Source organism: Cervus canadensis, chromosome 3 (genome assembly GCF_019320065.1).
Source record: "Cervus canadensis isolate Bull #8, Minnesota chromosome 3, ASM1932006v1, whole genome shotgun sequence".
NCBI classification, from domain to species: domain Eukaryota; kingdom Metazoa; phylum Chordata; class Mammalia; order Artiodactyla; family Cervidae; genus Cervus; species Cervus canadensis.
In genome coordinates this window covers 41,261,091-41,284,307 of record NC_057388.1, presented here as the reverse complement: position 1 = coordinate 41,284,307, position 23,217 = coordinate 41,261,091, and the positions used below count along the sequence as shown (strand labels likewise).

The window sequence follows — 23,217 nt, the reverse complement described above, 5'->3', positions numbered from 1 at the left end:
TTGCTTCTATCCCTAGCTCCTTGCCTGTTTTCTCTTCTTACAGTATAATTCTATTTTAAAGTTTATTTGTCCTTTATATTTATTTATGTCTCTCTTTATACATAGTAGAGCATCTGGATTTTAGGAAGGCTTGTGCTTTTATTACAATAGTTACCTTTATATTCATACCATTACATAATATTTCTCCTTTTTCATAATTATTTTTGACTACTATTGTTTGGTTTCACACTATAAGTGATTTCAAATTAGCTAATATCTTCTTCTTCCTCTTACCCATCCTCACAGCATCAATTTGGCCCAGTGTCCTTCCACAAATACCACCCACCCCTACATGGTCTTTTATGTCTGCCAACCTGTACTACCTTTAGTTCTCTAGATGTGTTTCACACTATCTCCACGCTATCAGCAAGATTATGCTACTTATTCCTGAGCTTCTCTAATTCACTTAAAAATGAGTAACAGAATAGGATTGTGGTCAAATTCCTCCTAAGAGCTTTGTGACCTTGTTCAAGTTTCTCAGTCATCTTCAGTTTTGTTTTATTTTTTAAATTTAGATTGGAATATTTATTTCATAGGGTTATTGTGATGACTAAATAACATACATAAAGCACCTAACATAGTACATAACAGTCTCTCAATAAAAAATGTCAAAAAGAAGAATTATTAATTTGCACTTTTTGTATATTTTCATCAGTATTCTTGGGCTTTCCTTGTGGCTCAGCCGGTAAAGAATCCGCCTGCAATGCCGGAGACCTGGGTTCGATCCCTGGGTTGGGAAGATCCCCTAGAGAAGGGAAAGGCTACCCACTCCAGTACTCTGGCCTGAAGAATTCCATGAACTGTATAGTCCACGGGGTCGCAAAGAGTCGGACACGACTAAGCGACTTTCACTATGGTGTGGTTCTATTTCATGAATAAATTCATTTGATGAGTTACCCATTTATTTAATAAACATTTATTGACTGACCGCTGTTTGCTCAGCGCTCGCATGTGTGTTTCCTCTCACTCACTCTGCATGCATCTGTGAGTCCCGTATGAACTAGACCTTGGAAACACAGTGATGGGAAAGATAAGCATGGTCCCTACTTAATGGAATTTTCAGTCTTTCATAAGTCATAAATTATGCTCTTTTTGAATCTATATTTTTGTTCCAGTGACTCCCCTCTTAGAATCCCTAGGGTTCCACTGCTTGACTTGCCTGGAAATAATTTTCTCATTTGACTACATCACTCAGTGTCTACTTCTTATTTGGCTCAAAGCTCAACTAAAATGATAACTGCTAGGGTAAGCTGTTCAGAATTTATCTGCAACTTTCTTACAAATTATAATTTGCTATTTTGTCAAAGCTTATAAGATACAAAGCCAAAAAGATCCTTAGCTGCTAGGGTAGTGTTTGTAGATGAGGAAAACCTCTTCAACTGAATGTTTCCTGTTTTTCAGCCCCCTCCTCCAAAATTGAGCCAAATGACACATTTTTTCACATTCTCCTCAGAACCTTTTTAGCTTAATTTTTTTTCCATGGTGTATAAAGTTTTAATAAACTGAATAAATATATTTCAATATCCAAATAATAAAATATCTCAATTTAAGTATTTTTAAAATGTTAGTCAAAAGTATCAGAATCATGTTTATTTAATCTTTTCATAAAATTATCAGAAACTAAAATGGAAAAACAGTAAGAAAATCTCAGAAATTTTAAAGCATTAGGTTTTAAACTTCAGATGATATAGTTGTATGTGTTTGTGTATATGTATTAATAAAACATAAAGCAGTGTCCCAATGTTAAATGCCTACTACTACAAGGTCTGTAAAGGTAACAAGTGAAACAGCCTAGATGTTAGTACATTGTACATACATTGGAAGGGTAGGGTAGACTGGGCTCCTTTTAAAAGGGGGAAGCCTCTTTTATTATTTCTGAAAGTCAGTCTCTGCTAAATGCCAATTGATTATTGTAATGTTGGAATATGAATCCGATGTCATCAAATCTAAAGTTTTTTCAAGAGAAGCTGGGAATTCAGTTTTTATGGCCAAATCTACAAATTTTTAGATGTTCCCAGCTAATTTTCTAATTTTAAAAATTGTACATACTAAAAATATCTACAGATTTATACTTTTGACTGCTGTGTGCTAAAGTTGCTTCAGGCATGTCTGACTCTATGCAACCCTATGAACTGTAGCCCACCTGACTTTTCTGTCCATGGGATTCTGCAGGCAAGAATACTGGAGTGGGTTGCCATTTCCTTCTCCAGGGGATCTTCCCAACCCAGGAACTGAACCTGAGTCTCTTACATTTCTTGAATTAGCAGGTGGAATTTTTACCACTAGCACCACCTGGGACTGCTAGTTTGCAATATTTGGAGTAAAATACACTGCTGTGACATGGATTAATGTCCATCTCATATATTTTAAGAGATAAAGGCAGTATTTTACCTACTTTTCCTGATTAAGAAATATGTAGAAATAGTTACCAGTCTCTAAATTTTACAACCTATCAAGGATAACTGGAAACGTGGCATTTCCATGAAATGAGGCTCTTTATGTTTGCCAGAAAGCACATTAAAATATTTTGTAATCACTGACTTAGTGAACTAGAAACAGCTGTGTTTGGTGAAATGTTTGTTAAAATCTACTTTTTAAACTTTTTTCATGTATTTTTATTTTACTTTGCTTGGGTATCAAAGTTGGTATCAAGTGAAAAAAGTTTTAAAATTATACTTGGTGACATTATATGGTTTTCTCTTCTTTTTTCAAAACTAAAAACTATGTCTTCAAATATCATAAAAAAACAGACTTCTTGGCAAACTGTGTTAATTTCTGAATATTCCACCCTTCTCTGAGGAAATCCCAGAATAGGCTGTTATATAATTACCATGAGCAATTGCTATCCATTGGTTACCATTCAAGTTATAGTGTTTCAAGAAATCTATAAAGTGACTAATTGGTTCATATAAGTACATAACAAAAGATTATGAGGATCTTTCAGTTTAAGTGTAACACATTATAATACCCATTTAGTTATAAAAATTCTATTCTTTTTCCCTTTAAAGAGTTTTCGTTAGGATTCAAACATTCAGGTATTGGATTTTATGCTTTATTCATGGATTTTAATATTTCTGGTACTTAAATATGACCTAACAGTCTATAGAAGTCTGAGTGATTATGGGCTGAGCTACCCATCCTTGGAAGTAGATCAGGTTGAGTTGAGGACTTTCCCCCAGTGACAAGCTGTCAGGAGAAAATGTTGGACAGTTTTTCTATTTAAAGGCTAATATTCCATTCCAACCTGTATGGGGAATGTGCATTCCACATACAATCAACCATTCCATAAATCTTCCACAAATAATACCAGCTTATATCCTCTTAACTTTTATACACACACGCCCACCTGCACATACACATACACACACACCACACACGCACGCACCCCCTTCAGGCTGTTGGTGTTCCTTCTAGATTGACTTTTTTATATTATTTAGGTGATGTCTTTTATCCTTTTGGCCCAATTCACATGTATATATGGCGAGGACAGGTCATATATTGAGATAAAACAGCAAGTTTTAAGGATCGCCCTCTATTTTCACGGTTAATAATTTTACTGATATGTGCAACCTTTCATGCCACACCCCCGTCTGCCAGAAGCTGATGGATTCTTGAGGCATATGCTGAGCACCTGCTGTGTGCCAGGTTCTTAAGACATCAGAATGACCTCCACCTGCAGAGAGCTTCCCATCTGGTGGACAGACATCTGAGCATGATTTCAACATTACAAGATGAGCACTCTAATTGAGGAATGTGTGAGCTATAGTAACATCACTCATGAAATACTTCTACTGTTCAGCAGGTTCTAGATATCTGGGCTATATCAAGTGAATAAAAGAGTGAGAGATATTCTGCCTTAACAGAAGCATCTGTAGAACACATAGGGAAGCTTACAGCAGGTTTTAAGGAGTGGCCTATATTTTCATGGTTAATAATTTTACTCATCAAAATCAAATGGCTTCTGCACACTAGAAATAAACAATCCAAAAATGAAATCACAAAAACAGCTCTACTTACAATAGAATCAAAAAGATTAAAATACTTTGGGATAAAATGAACAAAATTTAAATGGCTTGCCCAAATATGCTGCCAGGATTTAAGGCTCCCCTACCAGGAGATTAGCAAGAATGCAACTCAAACATCCTCATATTCTGCTCCTGAGTTTCCATTTCATGGTATCAATGAGGAAGTTGCGAGCTGTCACTTCAGGTTTTTGTTCTTTTCCAAAGGACACTTCTTTGGTTAGCAGTGAAAAGCTTCACTGTCCATCACAATCTGCCTGCTAGAAGGGGAAGTGGAGGACGCTGTCACAGAGCATGCTCAGCTGGCACCGGGGCTTCCCAGATGCCTCTCTGGTAAATGCACTGTTATTTATGAACACCGGGAAGAGCAGTGTGGGCAAATGCATCTTCAAAACAGGAAGGTGGGCACCAAAGGTCCCAAGATTTTTTGTTGTGGGAAGTGGCTATATCCTCTATCTGTAACCTCATAGCCCAGAGCAGGAGGAATTGGCTGCCAGCCAAGAGAGAGGGGCAGAGTCCTTAGCACAAAGAGGAGCCTGAAAGTTGGGAGTAGCAGCAGAGAGTAGCAGATCCAGGGACCTAGGCCACTGTGCTCCAGGCTCACCCACATTTACAGTGATGGCTCCTTGGGACAGCAGCAATGCAGAGGCTGTACTCTGTGACCTGCATAGTGAGATGAATAATTGACCATCTTTTATACATTTGTAACCCTTGTGTTTGAGATGGGTCCCAGCTCCACTTTTCGATCTCTCCTTACCTAAAGGCACAGGTCTGTAAAGGTGCCCTAGAGGTGGGGCCCCGGCATGTAAATGCATGAAAACTGATTGGTCAGAGTCAGCAGGCAACACAGTCCTTCCTGCCCCGCCCCCACACCGCCATTCCTGCCCCCACCCCTACTCTTCTAGTTCCTGTTTTTGTGATTTTAGTCATTTGTCATGGTTTTTAGCTCTGTTTCCTAACTCCATTATGTTCTGACTCTCATGTAAATACCCCTCAGGACTCTGGCCCAGTTAGCTTCTTTACTCTTAACCATTAGTTCGCCCTTTGAAGTTCAGAAAGAGGAATCTGGGTTTTAATCTGGCTCATTTCCTGCCTCCTGGGCTCACAGCCACTCCAACCTGCTATCATCTTTTCCCATGATCTTTGGAAGTAGGGGGGAAATCATTTAAACAAAGGATAAATGATTGTTAAAATTCCAAGCAACTGCAGTTTCACTGGGACAAATGTATTTTAAAGGAATGTCACTCACTAGCATGTATGTGCTTTGACATGCTTTTTATTTATTTGGCTGTGCATGTTATCTTAAAATTATTGTAACTTAACTTTAAAGTCTTACACAGAGCTAAGCCACCTGCATTCCTCACCCACAATGTCCACCGCATTTGATACCTTTACTCTGGGAGGCCCTGTTTGCCACTTGTGGCCTCCCCCGCATTCCTGTGGTCGGCCACCAAAGGAGGAAGGAGACAGCTGTGGGAAACAGTCCCGGAGCTCTCTGCTCATCCTGTGAGCCTTGCCAGCCACACAGAAGGGAGCAGGGGAGCCGTGGGTGAGGCGGCCTGTGTTGTGTGGCACATTCTCTGCTCTTTCAAGTCTTGTGTTGAGGCCAAGTTACCTGCTCTTGTCCTCCTTTTACACCTGCCCTCTCTGATGGGAAAGTTGGAGTGGAAGTGAATGAATGAACGAGAGTTCTTACAGCCACATCACTGGTTTTAAGATAAGCTTAAGTCAACACAGTGTGAAGAATATTACCGAGTACTTATAAGATACCTAGCTATGTGCTGGGGCTGAGAGATGAACACCCTAGGATTTCTATCATCGGGGAGTACACAGCCTAACAGGAGTGACATATTTAAACATATGTTGATAATAGTTTACCATGTGTACAATAAGATATGCATCTAAAATTAAAGAAGCAGTAGAGAGAAAGAAGTAATCTGCCTGGAAATGAAAGCCAGCCACAGAGGCTGACAACTGAGATGTTTCAAAAGAAGAATAAGAAGTCTCCAAGTGGACAGGAGAAATTGAAGCTAGGGCAATACAACAACATACCAAGACATGGTATGAGACGGTATTTGTCTTCTACTGCTCTCATAACCAATTACCATAAACTTGGTGGCTTAAACAACACAAATTTATTATATTATGTAGGACATCTTGTCCAATACGGGTCTTGATAGGCTAAAATCAAGGTGTTGACAGGACTGCATTCTTTTCTAGAGGCTCTAGGGGAGTATCTGGTTCTCTTCCTGTTCCAGCTTCTAGAAGCAGCCCTTATTTCTTGTCTTGAGGTCCACTTCCTCTGGCAGGTCAAGTCCTTCTCACACTTTCAATCTTTCCTTCTTCTTCCATTTCATCTCTCTAACTCAGCCAAGAAACATTCTCTGCTCTGAAGGACTCATGTGATTAGACCAGACTCAGTCAGATAATCCACAGTAATGTCCTTATCTTAAAGTCCGTATCTGCCAAGTCCCGTTTACCATAAAAAGTAACCTATCTACACATAATAGGGATTATGATGTGGACATCTTGGGATTGGGGGGAGGGGCATCATCTGCCAACCACAGGACATGTTCTAGAAATGAAATGGTCACAGTAGGTTTAGAAGGAGAAGAGCCAGGTTTGGAGAGGGTGGCAATCTCCAGATAACCAAGGCCCTTGTATACCAAGTAGAGGAACTTAGACTTCACCCTGAAAGTGATAGGATCCTTTGAAGGCTTTTAAGCAAGGTGAAAATTGTACTTTAAGGCACAGGCATTCTTCTCCAACTGGCCATGCCTCAATAGGATTGACCTCTCCCTGGGGAAAGGTACGAAAATTGTATTTTAGATACAGCACTCTGCTGGCAGCTAGAAGGAGATTCAAGGGGACACAACTTGAAGTCAGGAAAGTGCTTAGTTATCTACTGCCACATTCTCAAAAAGAAGTGATGAAGACTTGTGTATAGCACTAGAGTCTGTCTATTCTATGAAACTATCTGACATATCTAGTTTAACAGAATCTGTGGATGAAATGCCCCATAATATCAAATTTCTCTCTTAAAAAATGGTCGCAGTATATGAATGTTGATATTATATCATTTAAGTAAATCATGTATTCTAAATGTTAGAGGAAGATGTTTATTGCTCTCTCTTAATTCTCATAGTCTTGAATGGCTCTTACCCAAACAAAGTCCTAGTTTGTCTAATAACAGTAGCCTGCGGACTCCTCTGTTCGAGAGTCATTGGCATACAGGCAGGTTCCGACTATACAGGTAGTTCAGACTAGGTACAGTGGATAAATTTAAAAAGAAAAAAGGTCATGGCAAAAGCATGGGCAACACCAACTTTCAAAAAGTTGGTGAGAAAAAAACAGAAGAATTAGGAAAGAACCGTGAAACCATATGCCACAGGAACCAGAGGAGAGAGTTCAAGAACAATGAACTGTCAGAAGTCAATAGTAATAAATGTCATAAGATTATCAAGTATAATAAGAACAGAGGGATGTTTGAATTTAATAATTAAGAGGTCACTAAGGCTCTACTTCTAATCAAGATGGAGAAACAGAAACTAGATTTACCCTCTTACCTTAAACAACTAAAAAATGGACCAAATCAGGTGGAACAATGGTTTCCAAACTTTGGACAATACCACAGGGCATTGATTCCTTGGAATAGGTAAATAAATGAGCTGAGAACTATAATTGCCCCATTTTACTACTTACAAGAGTGTTTCTCCAAGTAATAACAGAGGGAGGGGATTCCAAACAGAGCCAGCTGGGCTTGCTGATTTGACAGAGTTTGGGGTTCAGGGAGGCCACATTGGCTAAATTATGTAGGTGAGGTGAAGGGAGAGTTTCACAGGGGTGGGGGGCGGGAGAGAGAGAGAGCACTCCGGAAATCTGCCAAGGAATGCTGATCAGTGCATGCATTTGAGGACAGTGCTGAGGCTGGGAAAGAACTCCCAGAGAGACTGGGATAGAACAATACCTGGAGCTCACACAGAGCCAAGAATAGTTCGTTAGGCGATTAGAAGACCTCTTGGCACAGTAGAAGTGTACTGATTCAGGAGTGGGGCCAAATTAGCCCAGAAAGAAAGCTCATTCTAGACTTCCTCAACAAAGTTTCAAAGCAAGCCTTGAAAGGATCAAACTATTCCCAAGTAACTTAACTGTGACTCACAAAGTCCCAAAATATTTAAAGGAGTATCCCCCCCAAAAAAAAATCCATTTCACAACGGTGTAAAAATCACAATGTCTGTCGTCCAATCAAACATTAGTAGGCATGCAGAGAAGCAAGAAAATGTGGCCTATAATGAGAAAAACCAATAATGGAGTAGACACAAAAGCAGAATTAGTAGACAAAGACAATAAAACAGCCATTACACATGCTTTGAATGTAGGGGGGAAAGGTAGAGGAGAGCATGAGCATAATGAGAGAGTAGAATAAAAAAGCCCAAACCAAACTTCTAAAAATGAAAAAACAACACTTGAGGTGAACAGTTCACTGGATGGGATTAACAGCATGTTAGATACTAAAGAAAAAGTGATGAGTGAGGTTTCGGATATGACAATAGAAACCATCCAACATGAAACAAAAAAGACTGGAAGACAAAAATGAACAGAACATCAGTGATCTGTGGACATCAAGTGGCCCAACATGCTTAATTAGAATCACAGAAGGGAAAAAAAAAGAATCACAGAAGGAGAGGAAAAGGGGACAGAAAAAAATATTTGAAGAAATAACACTTGAATTTTTTTCCAAATTTGATGAAAACTATAAACCCACAGATTGAAAACACTGAAAATCTCAAGCCAAAGAAAACCACACCAAGACATATCCTAAACAAATTATTGAAAAACAGTGATAATGAGAAAAATATCAAAATCAGCCAGAGAAATAGGGAAATCATCAGTCAGTTTACCAATCTGGTGATACAGTGGCAGCCTGATCCCTATAGATCGGTGAGTGACTGGAAAGTAAGAGAGTGGAGATAAAGGACAGAGCCAACTCTTCTGAGAAAAAACTGAAATGAAAGAGAAGGAGAGAAAGAAAGGGTTATTTAAACGGGAGCACGGCATTCAAGGTATGTTTTGTTTTGTTTGTTTTTATAAGATAGACTTGAGCAAATTTATAGGTTGAGGATAATGTTAATGATAATAATAATAATAAAATAACTAACATTGATAAAGTCCTTATTTGTTTACCAGATACTATACTCAATACCTTATATATATTGATTCCTTTTGTCTTCATTACAGCTTTATGAGGGCTTCCCTTGTGGCTCAGCTGGTAAAGAATCTGCCTGCCGGGAGACCTGGGTTGGATCCCTGGGTTAGGAAGATCCCCTAGAAAAGAGAAAGGCTATCCACTCCTCTATTCTGGCCTGGGCAATTCCAATGAGGTCGCAAAGAGTTGGACATGACTGAGCAACTTTCACAGCTTTATGAAATGGGGCTATTTTTCCTCTTTTATAAATGAGGTACAGATGGATTAAATATTACTCCAAATTACAGGGTTAAAAAGTAGCACAGCTGGAATTCAAACCAAAGTCCACTTGTAATGTACTTGGCTCTTATGTGTTGAGGCAGCAAAGAGGGGAAGCAGGTGTTATTATAAAGGCGAGAAGATATGCCTAGGAAGGGGCTCAGTTCAGTTCAGTTCAGTCACTCAGTCGTGTCCGACTGTTTGTGACCCCATGAATCACAGCACACCAGGCTGCTCTGTCCATCACCAACTCCCAGAGTTTACTCAAACTCATGTCCATGGAGTCGGTGATGCCATCCAGCCATCTCATCCTCTGTCGTCCCCTTCTCCTCCTGCCCCCAATCCCTTCCAGCATCAGGGTCTTTTCCAATGAGTCAACTCTTCTCATGAGGTGACCAAAGTATTGGAGTTTCAGCTTCAGCATCAGTCCTTCCAATGAACACCCAGGACTGATCTCCTTTAGGATGGACTGGTTGGATCTCCTTGCAGTCCAAGGGACTCTCAAGAGTCTTCTCCAACACCACAGTTCAAAAGCATCAATTCTTCAGCACTCAGCTTTCTTCACAGTTCAACTCTCACATCCATACATGACCACTGGAAAAACCATAACCTTGACTAGACGAACCTTTGTTGGCAAAGTAATGTCTCTGCTTTTTAATATGCTGTCTAGGTTGGTCATAACTTTCCTTCCAAGGAGTAAACGTCTTTTAATTTCATGGCTGCCATCACCATCTGCAGTGATTTTGGAGCCCCCCAAAATAAAGTCTGACACTGTTTCCACTGTTTTCCCATCTATTTCCCATGAAATGATTGGGTAGGAGATATAATTTGAGAGCACATGTGGATGGGTGGGACATGACCAGGAGGAAAGGAAGACTTCATTTTTGAGACGTGGGGAAAGAAATTAAGGCTGTGTGTAAGTGTAGATAAATAGATTTGTTGATGACTTTAGGTGGCCAAATTTTGCTTGGTCAATGTGTTAGGTTAGGTGTACAGAAAAGCTAAAACTTCATATGACAACCAAGGGGAGAAGTCAAACAAAATGAGTGATGAATTGTTGTTTAGAGTTTGATTGCATTTGAGCTACATCTAATGGCTATGTTCTTTATTTCTAGCAGTGAAAGGGAGAGGGTGAGAGAGAGATAAGGATGGTAAATATTTATCCTACCTCCCATAGCATGGCAGCTATTTCTCAGGATGAGACCACCCGTAGGTAATGTCAAAGAAGCAATAAGAATAGAGTAGGTTAATAACCATGGTTACCTTGGTTGCCCCATGGACACCCACACAGACACTTAATTGTTTCCTCATGCTGACCCCTTCCAGATAAGTCCACTTGGTAAAAGCTCTTACTGAGCTATTAGTTTCCTTGGAATGTCCCAAAATTTCAATTTTTGAAATTTTTTCCATATTATTACATGTCATCTATGAATCATGAATTCTTGTTACACTTTTAACTCTAGAGTAAATGTTTCCTTCCAGTCTCAATTACCAACAAGGCAATTCAGTAACACAAGAATCTATTGTGAAATCCTATTTATGAACTTCTGACATTATATCTAACCTTTTGTTGTGTATATTCTTTGACAACTTAAGATTGGGCTTTATGCTCTATTTCTTAGAGCATGCATTTTTAAAACATGACAAACTTGGTTTCTGTAACCAGTTGTGTCACGCAGGGTGAAAATGCAACTGTCTTTTCCAAGTTTATGTTTACAGACAAATAATTTCATCTACTAGAACTGAATCTTTTTCTTTTAAAAATTTTATTTATATTTATTTATTCAATTTCTTTTTGGCTGTGCCAAGTCTTTATTGCTGTGGGGGCTTTTCTCTAGTTGTGGTGTGCAGGCTGCTTGTGGTGGTGGCTTCTCTTGTGGAGCACAGTCTCTAGGGCATTTGGTTCAGTAGTTGCGGCTCCTAGGCTCTAGAGCACAGGTTCAGCAGTTGTGGTGCATGGACTAAGCTGCTCTACACGAAGTAGGATCTTCCTGGACCAGGGATAGAACCTTTGTCTCCTGCACTGGCAGGCGGATTCTTTACCACTGAGCCACAAGGGAAGCCTGACTCTTTTTAAGAGATATTTGTGTTTAGTAGAGTAGACCATAGTAAGATAGCTTATCTATCCTTTTTCTGAACATCTATAATTTAACCTTTTCCAAGTTATGCAGAAACTACAAACACATATCACAAGTGTTGCCCTGTCAGCTTTCTTCCAGATTCTGGATACCAAAGGTAACCTGGCTGGTGGAGTGATGTAAATAGCAAATAGGAAAAGAAATATGTCCACCTTCCTGCTTTTTCTGTGGTCATAAAACCCGCCAACAAGCATCCATGGCTGACCTGCCATCAGGCTTCAAACTACTGCTGTTTCAGATGAGACTCAAGTTAGGGACAATTCAGCTGAGTTTTCAATAAGTCTGAGCTAGAATTCGGCTGTATCTGCCACTACGATCTGATCACAGTATTCTCCAGTTTGAAATTCTGTTCTGAATTCCTATTGCTTATAGCAATTGTTTTCAAGCATATTTTAACTTTTTGTTATTAAAAGTAGTATGTATCCATTTGGAAAAAATTATGAAATATAGATAAGTGAAAATAAAAATATAAAAACTGTACATTCTTATTACCCAAAGAACATCATTTGTAAAAAATCTTAGTTCTTAACCTAGATCTATACCTTATTGATGGTCTCTATCTGATGAACTGTCATCATAATCTCTTCTAATTCTTCAAATGTGATTTTGTTTCATTTTTTGAACATATTATAATAGCTGCTTTGAAGTCTTTAAGTCCAACATTTACACACCCCAAAGCAGTTTCTGACTTTTTTTCTTTGCATATCTCATGATTTTTTGTTGAAAAACTGGACATTTTGGATAACACTGGGGCAAGTCCAGATTCTGATCCTCTCCAGGCTTCTTCTTGTTGCTGTTTTAGTCTTTGTTCTTGTGCAGCCTCTAATGTCTCTGTGTAGATAATCTTTCCTTGTTTTTGTTGTTAAGCTTGGCTTCTTGGGTGGGGGGTGCTCCATAGCTTGGTCAACCACTGGTTGGTCAGAGATTGTATTTAAGCCTCCTGAGCCAGTAAACACTTCAAGGTTTCACTCTTTTCCATTGAGTCTGTATGTGGCTTGGGGACTACTTTCAAGGTTCAGGGAGTTGACATATCTGCCCCGCCTTTAGCTCAGGGACCTTGGAAGTGTACTCTCTGGTTCCTCCTCACAGGTCACAGCCTTTAGCTTTTCCACAGCCTTCTGGACCACTGGTATCAAGTGTGATACTAGCAGGGCCCTCTTTGACTCTTTCTGGCCCCAATTTCTCTGTTAAACTTCTGCTGGTCTGCCTCCACTGATATCACTAAACTATTAGCCTCCTTTTACTGTTAATTCTTGTGATAACTATTCTTTTTGACAATTCTTTGGGGCATGAATACTCTACACTCTTCCAAATCGAGTGAGCAGCCTCAGGCAGGAGGTGATCAGCATTTGTTAAGGGGTCTGATCTTAGGCTGCCAAGCCTACCCAGAGTCTCCCTGTTCAGCAGGAGATTGGGGAGCGGGGATGGGCACTACTCAACAGCTTCAGTCACCTGCCCAGTAAAGCTCTTCCCATACAGTTTGGGGTGAGGGGAGGGCTGCCCCACCCCCTGGAATACATCTTCAGCAACAGAAAGGTGGGGCAATGGGATTCTCATTGACTGTCAACCCTGCCCAGAAAGCTTCTTATACAAGAGGGACCTAAGAGTGATGGATGCAGCTCATGGGGTAAATGCCATAGTCTTCTTACTTGTCTGAGTTTCAGTAGATTTTATTAAATAAATACCTCTCAATTTCTATCATGCCCTTAGGTCAATTTCCAGAGACCATAAATGGGTATCTTAGATAATTTTGACCAGCTTGATCAATGTTTCTTTGAGAGAAGGACTTCATCAACTACTTCACACCACCATTTTAGAAGTTCCACCCCATGGAAGGGGTCTATAATTTATCATTTTACTTATTTGCTTTACCTTACAATATAAAGAAAATAATTACAAAATATCAAATATACTTTTTTTATGAACATTAAAACTACTGAGTGTAATTCTAAGCATTCAGTAATTTCTGTTGTGCCTATCACCTCAAACTATGAGCTACTGTAGGGTAGGCCCTACGTCAATTCACTTGTTTCCATGGTGCAGGGCAATGGATGGGAGGTAATGGTCTTTACAGCCTTAAAACAAAGTTCTATATGTGTTTTTAAACATATGGTTCTATGATTACCTTACCTAATGGCTTAACTTCAGTGACTATCTCACTAGGTCAGTTTGCTGCTAGTTACAAGGCTGGCTCCTGTGTGGGCTTCCTAGTACACACATAACCATGTAAGCCCACACACACACTTAACCTTTTCATAACATTTTCCCAGTTACTTGTCTCCTTTAAGAGTGCCCCATGTGAATTTTTTTAAGAAATTAGACTTAAAAGGCACAATGCCTATGGCCTGCACTCTTTTTTGAAGCCAGTGAAAATGTCTGTGATTCAAAATAAATTATATATTGGCTCAGAAACACAGAAAGAAAACTGCAGAACCAAAATAGAAGTGTTTAATTAAATGTTTATAAAATCAAATATTAGGTCAACCTATCAAAAGCAACTCAACACTTAAAAATTTACATATGAATTCTATTTAAGGTGTCATATGAATACATTTGGGGACATTTGTAGTGGCTCAGCAGTAAACAATCCACCTGTCAGTACAAGAGACACGAGTCCAATCCCTGGGTCAGGAAGATCCCTTGATCGAGGAAATGGCAGCCCACTCCAGTATTCCTGCCTGGGAAATTCCATGAACAGAGGAGCCTGGCAGGCTACAGTCCACAGGGTCACAAAAGAGTCGAACGTGACTTAGTGACTAAACAACGACTGGTGTTAACTACTTCTGTAACTTTAAACAAATTACTTAAGCTTTCTAAACTTCAGTTTGAAAGGGAAAAACCCCTATTCACAAAACATTTTCATGAATGAAATAGCTAATGTACAACAGCTGCTTATAATAGAGGCTCAATAATTATTAGTTCTTTCAACTTACAAATAGCCACCCTAGTAATTTATACTCTGTACCTTGTTTGCTAAAGCTAGATAGATGAGATTTTTTTTAGAGTTGGAAGAATTTAAATAAATTCCTTCCCTCAGGTAACAGATGAAGAAATCACAGTATTCATCTTGAGAGGTAAAAGACTTTCCCAGGAACTCAGCAGAATAGTACTAGAACCATTTTCTCTGAACACCTGCCACCTTTCTAATATGCCTTGTTGCCGCATGTTTCCTAGTGTTTAGTTGAAAGATTTTATATATCCATTCTGTCTTTGCTTCAGGCATAAAGAGGATTATGGCTAATAGTGGTCTTGTGTTCCTTGTGTTCTCTTTGCTAGTTACATGCTCTGGGGAAACTTCCTGGAACCAGGATGGCAGAGTTAAAAGCCAAGTACACCTTGCTGCATGATACTGTGATGAGGTACGCTATTTACCAACATGGAGACTCATGCTTCTACTTCTTCCTTGAAATGGGACCCGTCTTATTTTTCATTTTCCCCAAAGCAGACTCTGAGACAAAGATTTGAGTTCAAGCAGTTTAAGCAGTGATACCAAAAATTATCATGAGGTAGGGGGGAAGTGACATGGGGAAGAAAGTTATTCAGCTGGGGATATGTTAATCTTCAGGTTAACACTGCAGACAACTGGGGCTCAGTCTCACCAAGGACCCCCTGAGTGACTACAGAACACGCCTCAGAACTCTCCCACTGAAGGGTGAGAACACTGGTATATCTGTTCACTAATTTCCATCTCCTGTTGATCTAGGATTGCTTCTAGGTAGATGAGCTCCTGACACTTCTAGCTTACCCTCTGAGAAGCCGTAAGTTCCAATGGCCAGAGAAAGCTCTCAGGCAGAGGCACACAGATGCTGTTGTTATATATGACAACTGTCCACCAAAGTTACTGGTGACCACTAGAGTGGGCCTAGGTGACTCTGGTGAGGCACTGACATTCTCTGCTACAGGACACTCCTGTAAGATTCTCTCTTCCCCACCTTCACCACTCAAGAGGTTTAGGTTCTGTAACAACTCCAGTCTACTTCTGCTAAGATTTCTGTCTTTACTTCTCACCTGTTCCTCCTGTCCCCAGCCATTCACCTTAGCCCAGTTGTAATCAGCAGAGGTCAGAGACTAGGCGACAATAGAATAATTCAACAAGGTTTCCCAAGCATGTTCGATCAGCCACTGGGAATCAAGGGGGAAGGAGAGTGAAGAAAGAAGTGGAAATCCTGTAGTGCTGCTACTCCCAAGTCCCCTTCTTCCTTTTCCCCACCTCCTGCCTCATAGCTTTGCATGACGTCTTCATTAAAATCCAAGGACACAGCGAATAGACACGCCATCCTCCCCTCCCCCTCCCCCTCGCTCATATCCAACCATTACTCCTACTGCTTCACTTGCCTAGGAATTTGGCTACTTTGAGGATGGGAGCCTAGGGGAGGAATGAAGGAGAGCAGAGCTGCATCCCTATGGAGCCTCCCCTAGGCTCCACCTCATACACACTCAGCTACATCCTGGCTCCTAACCACCCTCCAGAGCCCTCAGCTTTGTCTCCTGCTCCTCCCCCGCCCTAAACCAAATTCTCACCCTCACCCCTATAACAGGGACTGCACAACTCATCCCAATTGCCAGCGTGTACACACAGCTCTCAGGACCCAGGAACTTAGAGGATTTAGATGGAAAGTCTGGTGTGATCTTTTCAACATATTTCACACCGCTTTACTGTGAGTAATTCCACACAGTTATCTGAGCCTCCTTGTGGACTGAAACCCTTCTCACCCTCTGGATAACTCTAACCTAGAGCCCACAGAGCCCTGTGTGGTGCTATGTGGCTGCCTCCTTGCCTGGCTCACAACTCAGCTCCCTGGACTCCAGTGAGAGTCATGCAGGACCAAGGCCATGGCATTCTTTCTTCCTCCTTCCAGGCTGTGTCGCAAAACCATTACTTCCCTTCTGCTACTACCATTTACCTCCTTCTACTTCCCTTCTGCTACCACATTTTACCTCCTTCTGCCCACCGCCCCCAAACACACAAACACACATGAGTTCCCTCTTTTGTGATTACAATGAACACCCACCACTCTCTCCCACCCCCACTGCCTGGTGGGTGGGAAAGACATGAAGATGCAGACTCCTCATTCTTGGTGCTGGGGCTGCAGCAGGACAGATAAAGGCTGCGAATGCTGAGCTGAAATTGAATGAGGTTTCCATAGAAATCATGTTACAAGAGTTGTTAAATTCTCTTCTGCTGATGCTCTAAATCAAGTTCAGGTGTGTAAATTACCATTTGCATTCTGGCTGGAACCGTAGCCACTGTGTTTGCCTACTTTCTGAGGGAAAATGGGCTCAATGGCCCAAGACAATACCTTACAATTCCATAGTTGAAGACTCATGTTAAGGATATCAGGTAACTTCATATATATACAGTATATACAAGGAAATGAATTGTAAGAAATAACTCTAGCATTCATGAATGGAAATTACATGTATCTTTATAACTGTTGTTGCTATTTGGTACCTAACATCTGATATCCCAATAAATGTTTTGCTGTTGAGTAAATGATGTAGTAAAGACTGAGAAAATGGGTGGGGCTGGTAACTTCAGTCGAGACAGGCTTGATTAAGTCATTGGGCATCTCTGCAAATGAACAGAACCCTGAAGAGTTCTCCTAGTGAGAAAAGTTGGTGGGGAGCATGCACACAGTGCTGCCTTTAAAACAGGAACTGGCAGGGTCTTGCTTCTGAAGAGGAGAGATAGCAAATGCAAGGAGGAAGGATTTCTGAGAAAGAAGAGTCAAATCTGCTGATAAAGCTGGATCTGACACTAGATTGCACCATAGGTCAGCGATGGCTTGAAGATACTGGCGATTCCAATAAGTCCAGTTTCTATGCTCATTCAATTCTGCCTCAAGCCACATGCTTCACCCTTTTCCAGGATAAGGCCAAAGCCATAGAATGTACTTGGAATTGTAGGTGTTGCTCTTTTCTGTGACATTCACATCCAGCTGTAGCCAGGCATTGGAGTTATGATCAGAAATATGTAAATTAAGTTCATAATTTTATAGAAGAATTTTCCTTCCTAGTCTCCTGGTAAAGTGTCATTAGAAAATTTAACTGTTTTTTCTTATCACTAAGGAAGAAAAGATTTTCCTTTAATCAGGTCATGAGAATCCAAGAATTCAAGAAAGCCAGGGTTGCTAGGGCAGTTGGAGGGAGAACCCACTCTTCTCGGTATTTTTCTTCTCACCCCACGGAAGGTCATGATCATTCTTTAAAGTCAAGTGCAAATATCATATTCCCATCCAACTAATCCTTTCTCTGTCATCTCCCACCATCTTGATCTAGACACGAGGGACAGCACTTGTCAGCTGGTACTCCAGCTTCCTACTCATGTCTGCTCCCCTTGGCTAGACTGTGAGTTCCATTTGCTTTTAATACCTAGTGCAATACTTGGCACAGAAATGCCACTGAATTGAACTGAACCCAGGAATGGAAGGAACAGGGCAGCAGTGTGGACATACTCCCTCCACACCTCACCAGACCCCCCACAGGAGCTACTAAGGGTATTAAAGGTATACACTTTTCATTATGCAAATCTCTGTTTTTATGGGATCCAGCACACAAGAATCAGAGGTCCAGCTGCTACAGGATGCCAAACGTTTCACTGAGCAAATACAAGAGCAGCAGTTTCACCTGCAGCAAGCTGATAATTTTCCACAGGCGTTCACCACCGAAGTTTCCAAAATGAGAGAACAACTTCTCAAGTATCAAAATGAATACAATGCAGTGAAGGAAAGAGAGTTCCGTAATCAGTACAGACTGAATAGGTAAGTACACGATTCTCTCAAGTTTGCTGAAGACAGATGCAAGCAAAGCTGCTTCCATATAAACTAAGTGAAAAAACTTAGACTAACTGAAGAAGGAATTTCAGGTACAGGGGTTATGAAATAGCAATGATAAGAGAACCACAAGCCTAGTTCTTTCCTTGATTCCCTAGAACAGGCAGTCCCTGAACAAGAAGGTTACAAAATTTTAGAAAAATAAGCTCAGGTTTCAGGAAGATGCTCTTAGGAAGAGGAGATCCCTGTGGTGGTTTCCGTGTGTCAGGAAAACCATAAGCATCAGGAACTGAAACCAAAGAACACGCTCCATAGAACAAGGACTTGGCACACACTCGTGGTCTCTCCAGCCCTGGTGGTGGCCCCTTTCTTTTTGTGGTCCCGGATCCCATGTCCACATGGCGAGTGCCCCGTGAGGACTTTCCAAACAAGCCTATGTGAGCTGAGGGCCATACCTGGTTCCCTTGATTCTTCTAATACAGGAACAGGGACCACATAATCAACCCTCTTCTCCTATTACCAGACTATTCCTTAAGGTCAAGGAAAAAAGTGATATCCTTTTGGAAGACACACTCACTTATCCAAATCTGGGGGATGTCATTCAATGAACTAAAACGGAAATGTATTGCTGGAAGGGATAAATGCTATTTCTAAAATTGCCTCTAACATTCCTCCTGTGAGTAGCAAGTCAGTGAGAGTTTGTTTAGCAAATCACACTATTTAGATTGAATTTCAAAACAACTGCAGTCTACGTTTTGTGATATGTGCTGTGCCTGGGTACCACCAGAGAGAAAGCCAAACCATCTCTCCTAGAATGTGTTATCATTTAAGGTGGTGGAACTTTCTCTGGCGATTTTTAAGAGTAGATAGATTCCCTGCAGAGTGATGGAACTCAGTCCTGCCAAGAGATAAGGGAATGATTTGAGTGACCTTTGGAGGACTTCGCGCGCCCTGGTTTTAAATCCTCTCTTTGGGGCCTATTATTTCAACTGGGGGATGAAGATTAGCCTAATCAGGAGAATTATATTCAGGGGGAAAAAAATCTGAGTTCTTCTTTGTCTTTCAATCTAAACTTGTTTCAGGCTCACCAGTGAAATCTATAAAAAGAAAGCTTAGCTATTTCTGTGCTCTGTAAGCACTCTTTCAGTTGAGAAAATAATGAAATTAAAACAATTGGTAGTTGTTCATTAGTATTGAAAATATGAATGCTTGACATTTCCATGAAAGGGTAAGAGGAACATAAGTCAGTTGATATTTAAATTGTTTAAAATTTCCAAGTATTCCTGCCAAGAGGAAAGGAAAAAAATGACCAGAACTCTTGCCTTTTAGGTATAGACAGGCAAATTGTTCATTGAGTTGCTTGGGATGGGGGTGGGGGTGGGGACTGCACACAGTGATCTACAGTAAACAAGAACATTTAAAATGAACATTTGCAGAAATGTTTTGTGTGTATTATTTTTGGATTTGTTAACATGTAATACTTTAGCTTAAGCAGACTTCCCTGCATCCTCAACTATTAGCTCAAGAATTAACAAACTTATTTCCATAAAAATAATGGTGATATCAAAATAAATACTAGGAAAGACTTACAGGCTGTGTATTTCATTGGCTTAACATACTTAGTAATACATGGTAAGGAAACAAATTCACTCAACACTTCCTCCCTGGGAAGAAATTAGATATTTCCATCCCCACATAAAAATAAAGAAACCAAGCCAGTGAGAGGAAAAAAAAAACCTATTCATCCAAATATACAGATGATATTTTTCAGACCAGCACAACAAAATCTCATTTTATTCTGGGCCTGAATAACAGAAGTCCAAATAACTAGCACTCCTCTACCCCAACATCTTCAGGAACTTCTGAATCATTGGCAACTAGTAAGAACAATATATTGTTTAAATATTCTAGAGAAAAGATTTTTCCTCTATAATTTAGTTGATTTTCTTATGTTTTCAAATAATATAAACTCCTTAATAAGTGCTGAGGGAAGTATAATTACATGGTTGGTTGATTAAATCTGTTGCAACAGTTTTTGGCTTTGGATTAACACTCATTGATGATCTCTTGGTAACTATGCAGTTCAGGAATGAATATGCAACCTACTTCAATAAGTAAACACATACAAATAAATAATGAAGTGATTAAATAAATACTGTTGAGAACTTATACTTGAAACAAAGTAGAAGTCATTATTTTTCCAGAAACTTTCCCTGAAAAGACTTTTCAGTATTCTTTTCAAGGTTTTTCTAGCTTTTACTTTGTTACCTTTTGGGGGCTTCTCTGCTTCCTAGAAATCCTAAAGATCTGGACAGCAAATCAGCTGAGTCTCTCATGCTAAACCTGAACTATCCTGACAAGCCTTAGTCAGCTGGGGAAACAGAGCCACGGTCAGTGCTGTCTGTGGCGGGTGTGGACGTGGAGGGGGATGTGCGTGCTGCACGCGTGCGGGGCTGGGCAGTGTGATCATGGCCTTGTGACTGCTTCCTCGGCCATGGCTCGATCCCTGTTGGTGCTCACCCAGGGGTTTAGCAGTCATTTTCTATTCTTAGTCCAACAGCGATAGCAAAGTTGGAACCAAGAAACAAACATCTGATAAGAAAGGAACAGAGAAATTATTTTAGTGATGCCTCTAGAATTCCAGAAAGTTAGACTGACAGAGGGACATGCAGATCATCAGGATTAGTAGTAAGGAAAATACTCACAGCTGGAACAGATTTTACCTTCTAAACATTAAAAAAAAAAAAAAAAAAGTTCTTGTGGCAACCAAGAACAGAAACAGCTTAGAACAGGTTTTGCTGCATATAGTCCTCATAACTGAAAGGGAAGCACCTTAGATCCATGTTTAAAAGGTGGATCCAACTCTAACACTAACCATTCCACTTTCTGTCCAGGCCTTCCCACCCAAGGTAACATTTGAGTTGCTCACATACTTCCTATGTGATTCTTATTCTTGTCAGAGTTTGAGAACTGTTGGTCTCCAAAGAGGTTCTCAGCCCTGAATACTCTCAGAATCACCCAAACCTCCTCTCAGTAACCACTCACTGTGTGCTCAAACACCTCCAGCGATGGGGGCTCACAGCCTCCCATAGCAGAGCAGCCCAGCTTTGGACAGCCTGACTCGTGATGGCTGTTGCTTATATTGGATAAGAAACTGACCTTCTTACAACTTCCACCCAGTCAAGCTGATTCTGCTCCTGATGGTGGATGATGCCTCGTGCACTTGGCAGCACACGTGGCTTCCGGCATTGCTTCTTCGCCTACAAGTCCTTAAAACCAAAATCCTTGGATGGCATGGTTTCAGTTAGGACTCTTGCTACAGAAAAGAAATGAATGAGCTCTGATGCTGAAACACCCCTAAGTCAGGAAAGCTGCAAGTGTCAGTTTTAGATTTTAATGTCAGTTTGAAAGGTTAGAGGTTTATGTATATCAAAAGGCACACACACAATAACTTTTTCTCATCCCAGTAATGCCCCACAAAAATGAGAATCCAAAACAAGAAAAAAGACAATGCATGAAGATGCCTATTATTATTTATAAAAGCAAAAAATCTAAAGCAATCTAAATTCTAAAAATCAGTGGAATATTTCAATAATAGTGTATTCCAGGTATAGCTTGATACTGAACAGTGCCTTGAAGTCAGATAGAGCTGAGTTTGAAAGTTAGTTTAGCCTTGACTGGTGACTTTGGAAGAGGTCCCTAACTCCTCAGTTTCAATGGCTCTTAATGAAAAAGAGGAAAATGTATGATTGAAATTTAATTAATCTGAAACATTCAAAAAAATTAGCCATTTTATGTTTGCTCAAGAAAAAAAAAACATTTTATATTTAAAGAAGAGACTAAGTCTTAGCTTGTGGGAGAGTCTCATGTCACCATTTTGAAATTCAGGCACAAGCAGGTGGGCTTTGCAACCCAGAGATGGCAGCACACTATCACCCCCTGGTGGCAACACAGCTGAGGTACAGGATCCACAGCTTGGAAGTAAAAGAGCAATACGTACACAGGTTGGATGTCATCACCAACTCAATGGACATGAGTTTGAGTAAAGTCCGGGAGTTGGTGATGGACAGGGAGGCCTGGTGTGCTGCAGTCCATGGGGTCTCAAAGAGTCAGACACGACCAAGTGACTGAACTGAACTGAACTAAATATACAAGCTCTAAAAGGAAAGGGCTTCCCTGATGGCTCAGATGGTAAAGAATTGGCCTGCCATGTGGGAGACCTGGGTTTGGTCACTGGGTTGGGAAGATCCCTGGAGAAGGGAATGGCTACCCACTCCAGTGTTCTTGCCTGGAGAAAGAATTCCATGGACAGAGGGGCCTGGCGGGTGAGTCCATGGGGTCACACACTTTCTTTCTTTCTAAAAGGAAAGATGTAAGTACTCAAAACTCTGAAGAAATTCAGCTTCAGCCTACAGTCCACACAACTAACCTATAAAATTCTGTGTGGCACACAGTTATTGCAAAAACCTTCATTTACTTATTGCAAATACAGTTTCATAAAAATAAACCTGGTATGCATGCCTCTTTAGACCTACTGGCTAGTGGGATTTGCTAATTTGATGGAACCAGTAAAGGCTGTAGCAGTAATCCAGACAGGTGCTAGTTTCTTGTAAATAATATAAAGAAAAATCCCAGAGCCTGCCTGGAAGGAACCTGAGTCTGGAGGGGAGGTTGTGATCCCAAGCAGCTACAATGTGGTGAGAAAACTCCTTTGATGGGCGTGTGTACAATGTTAGGGAGGACTGGAGAGGGAGCCCCTAACATGAGCCTGTGGGAGTCAG

At 40.5% G+C, this 23,217-nt stretch overlaps 1 protein-coding gene across 1 annotated transcript in view; it reads left to right on the top strand.

The window, feature by feature from the left end:
* Positions 1 to 4,281: 4,281 nt before the first annotated feature.
* Positions 4,282 to 23,217, top strand: part of CCDC146 (coiled-coil domain containing 146) — a 60,471-nt gene continuing 41,535 nt past the window's right edge. The window contains exons 1-3 of the mRNA XM_043462954.1: positions 4,282 to 4,394; positions 14,940 to 15,022; positions 18,215 to 18,424. Of these exons, the coding sequence (XP_043318889.1) occupies positions 4,356 to 4,394; positions 14,940 to 15,022; positions 18,215 to 18,424 (332 nt within the window). The 5' untranslated portion in view covers positions 4,282 to 4,355. The remainder of the gene's footprint in view (positions 4,395 to 14,939; positions 15,023 to 18,214; positions 18,425 to 23,217) is intronic.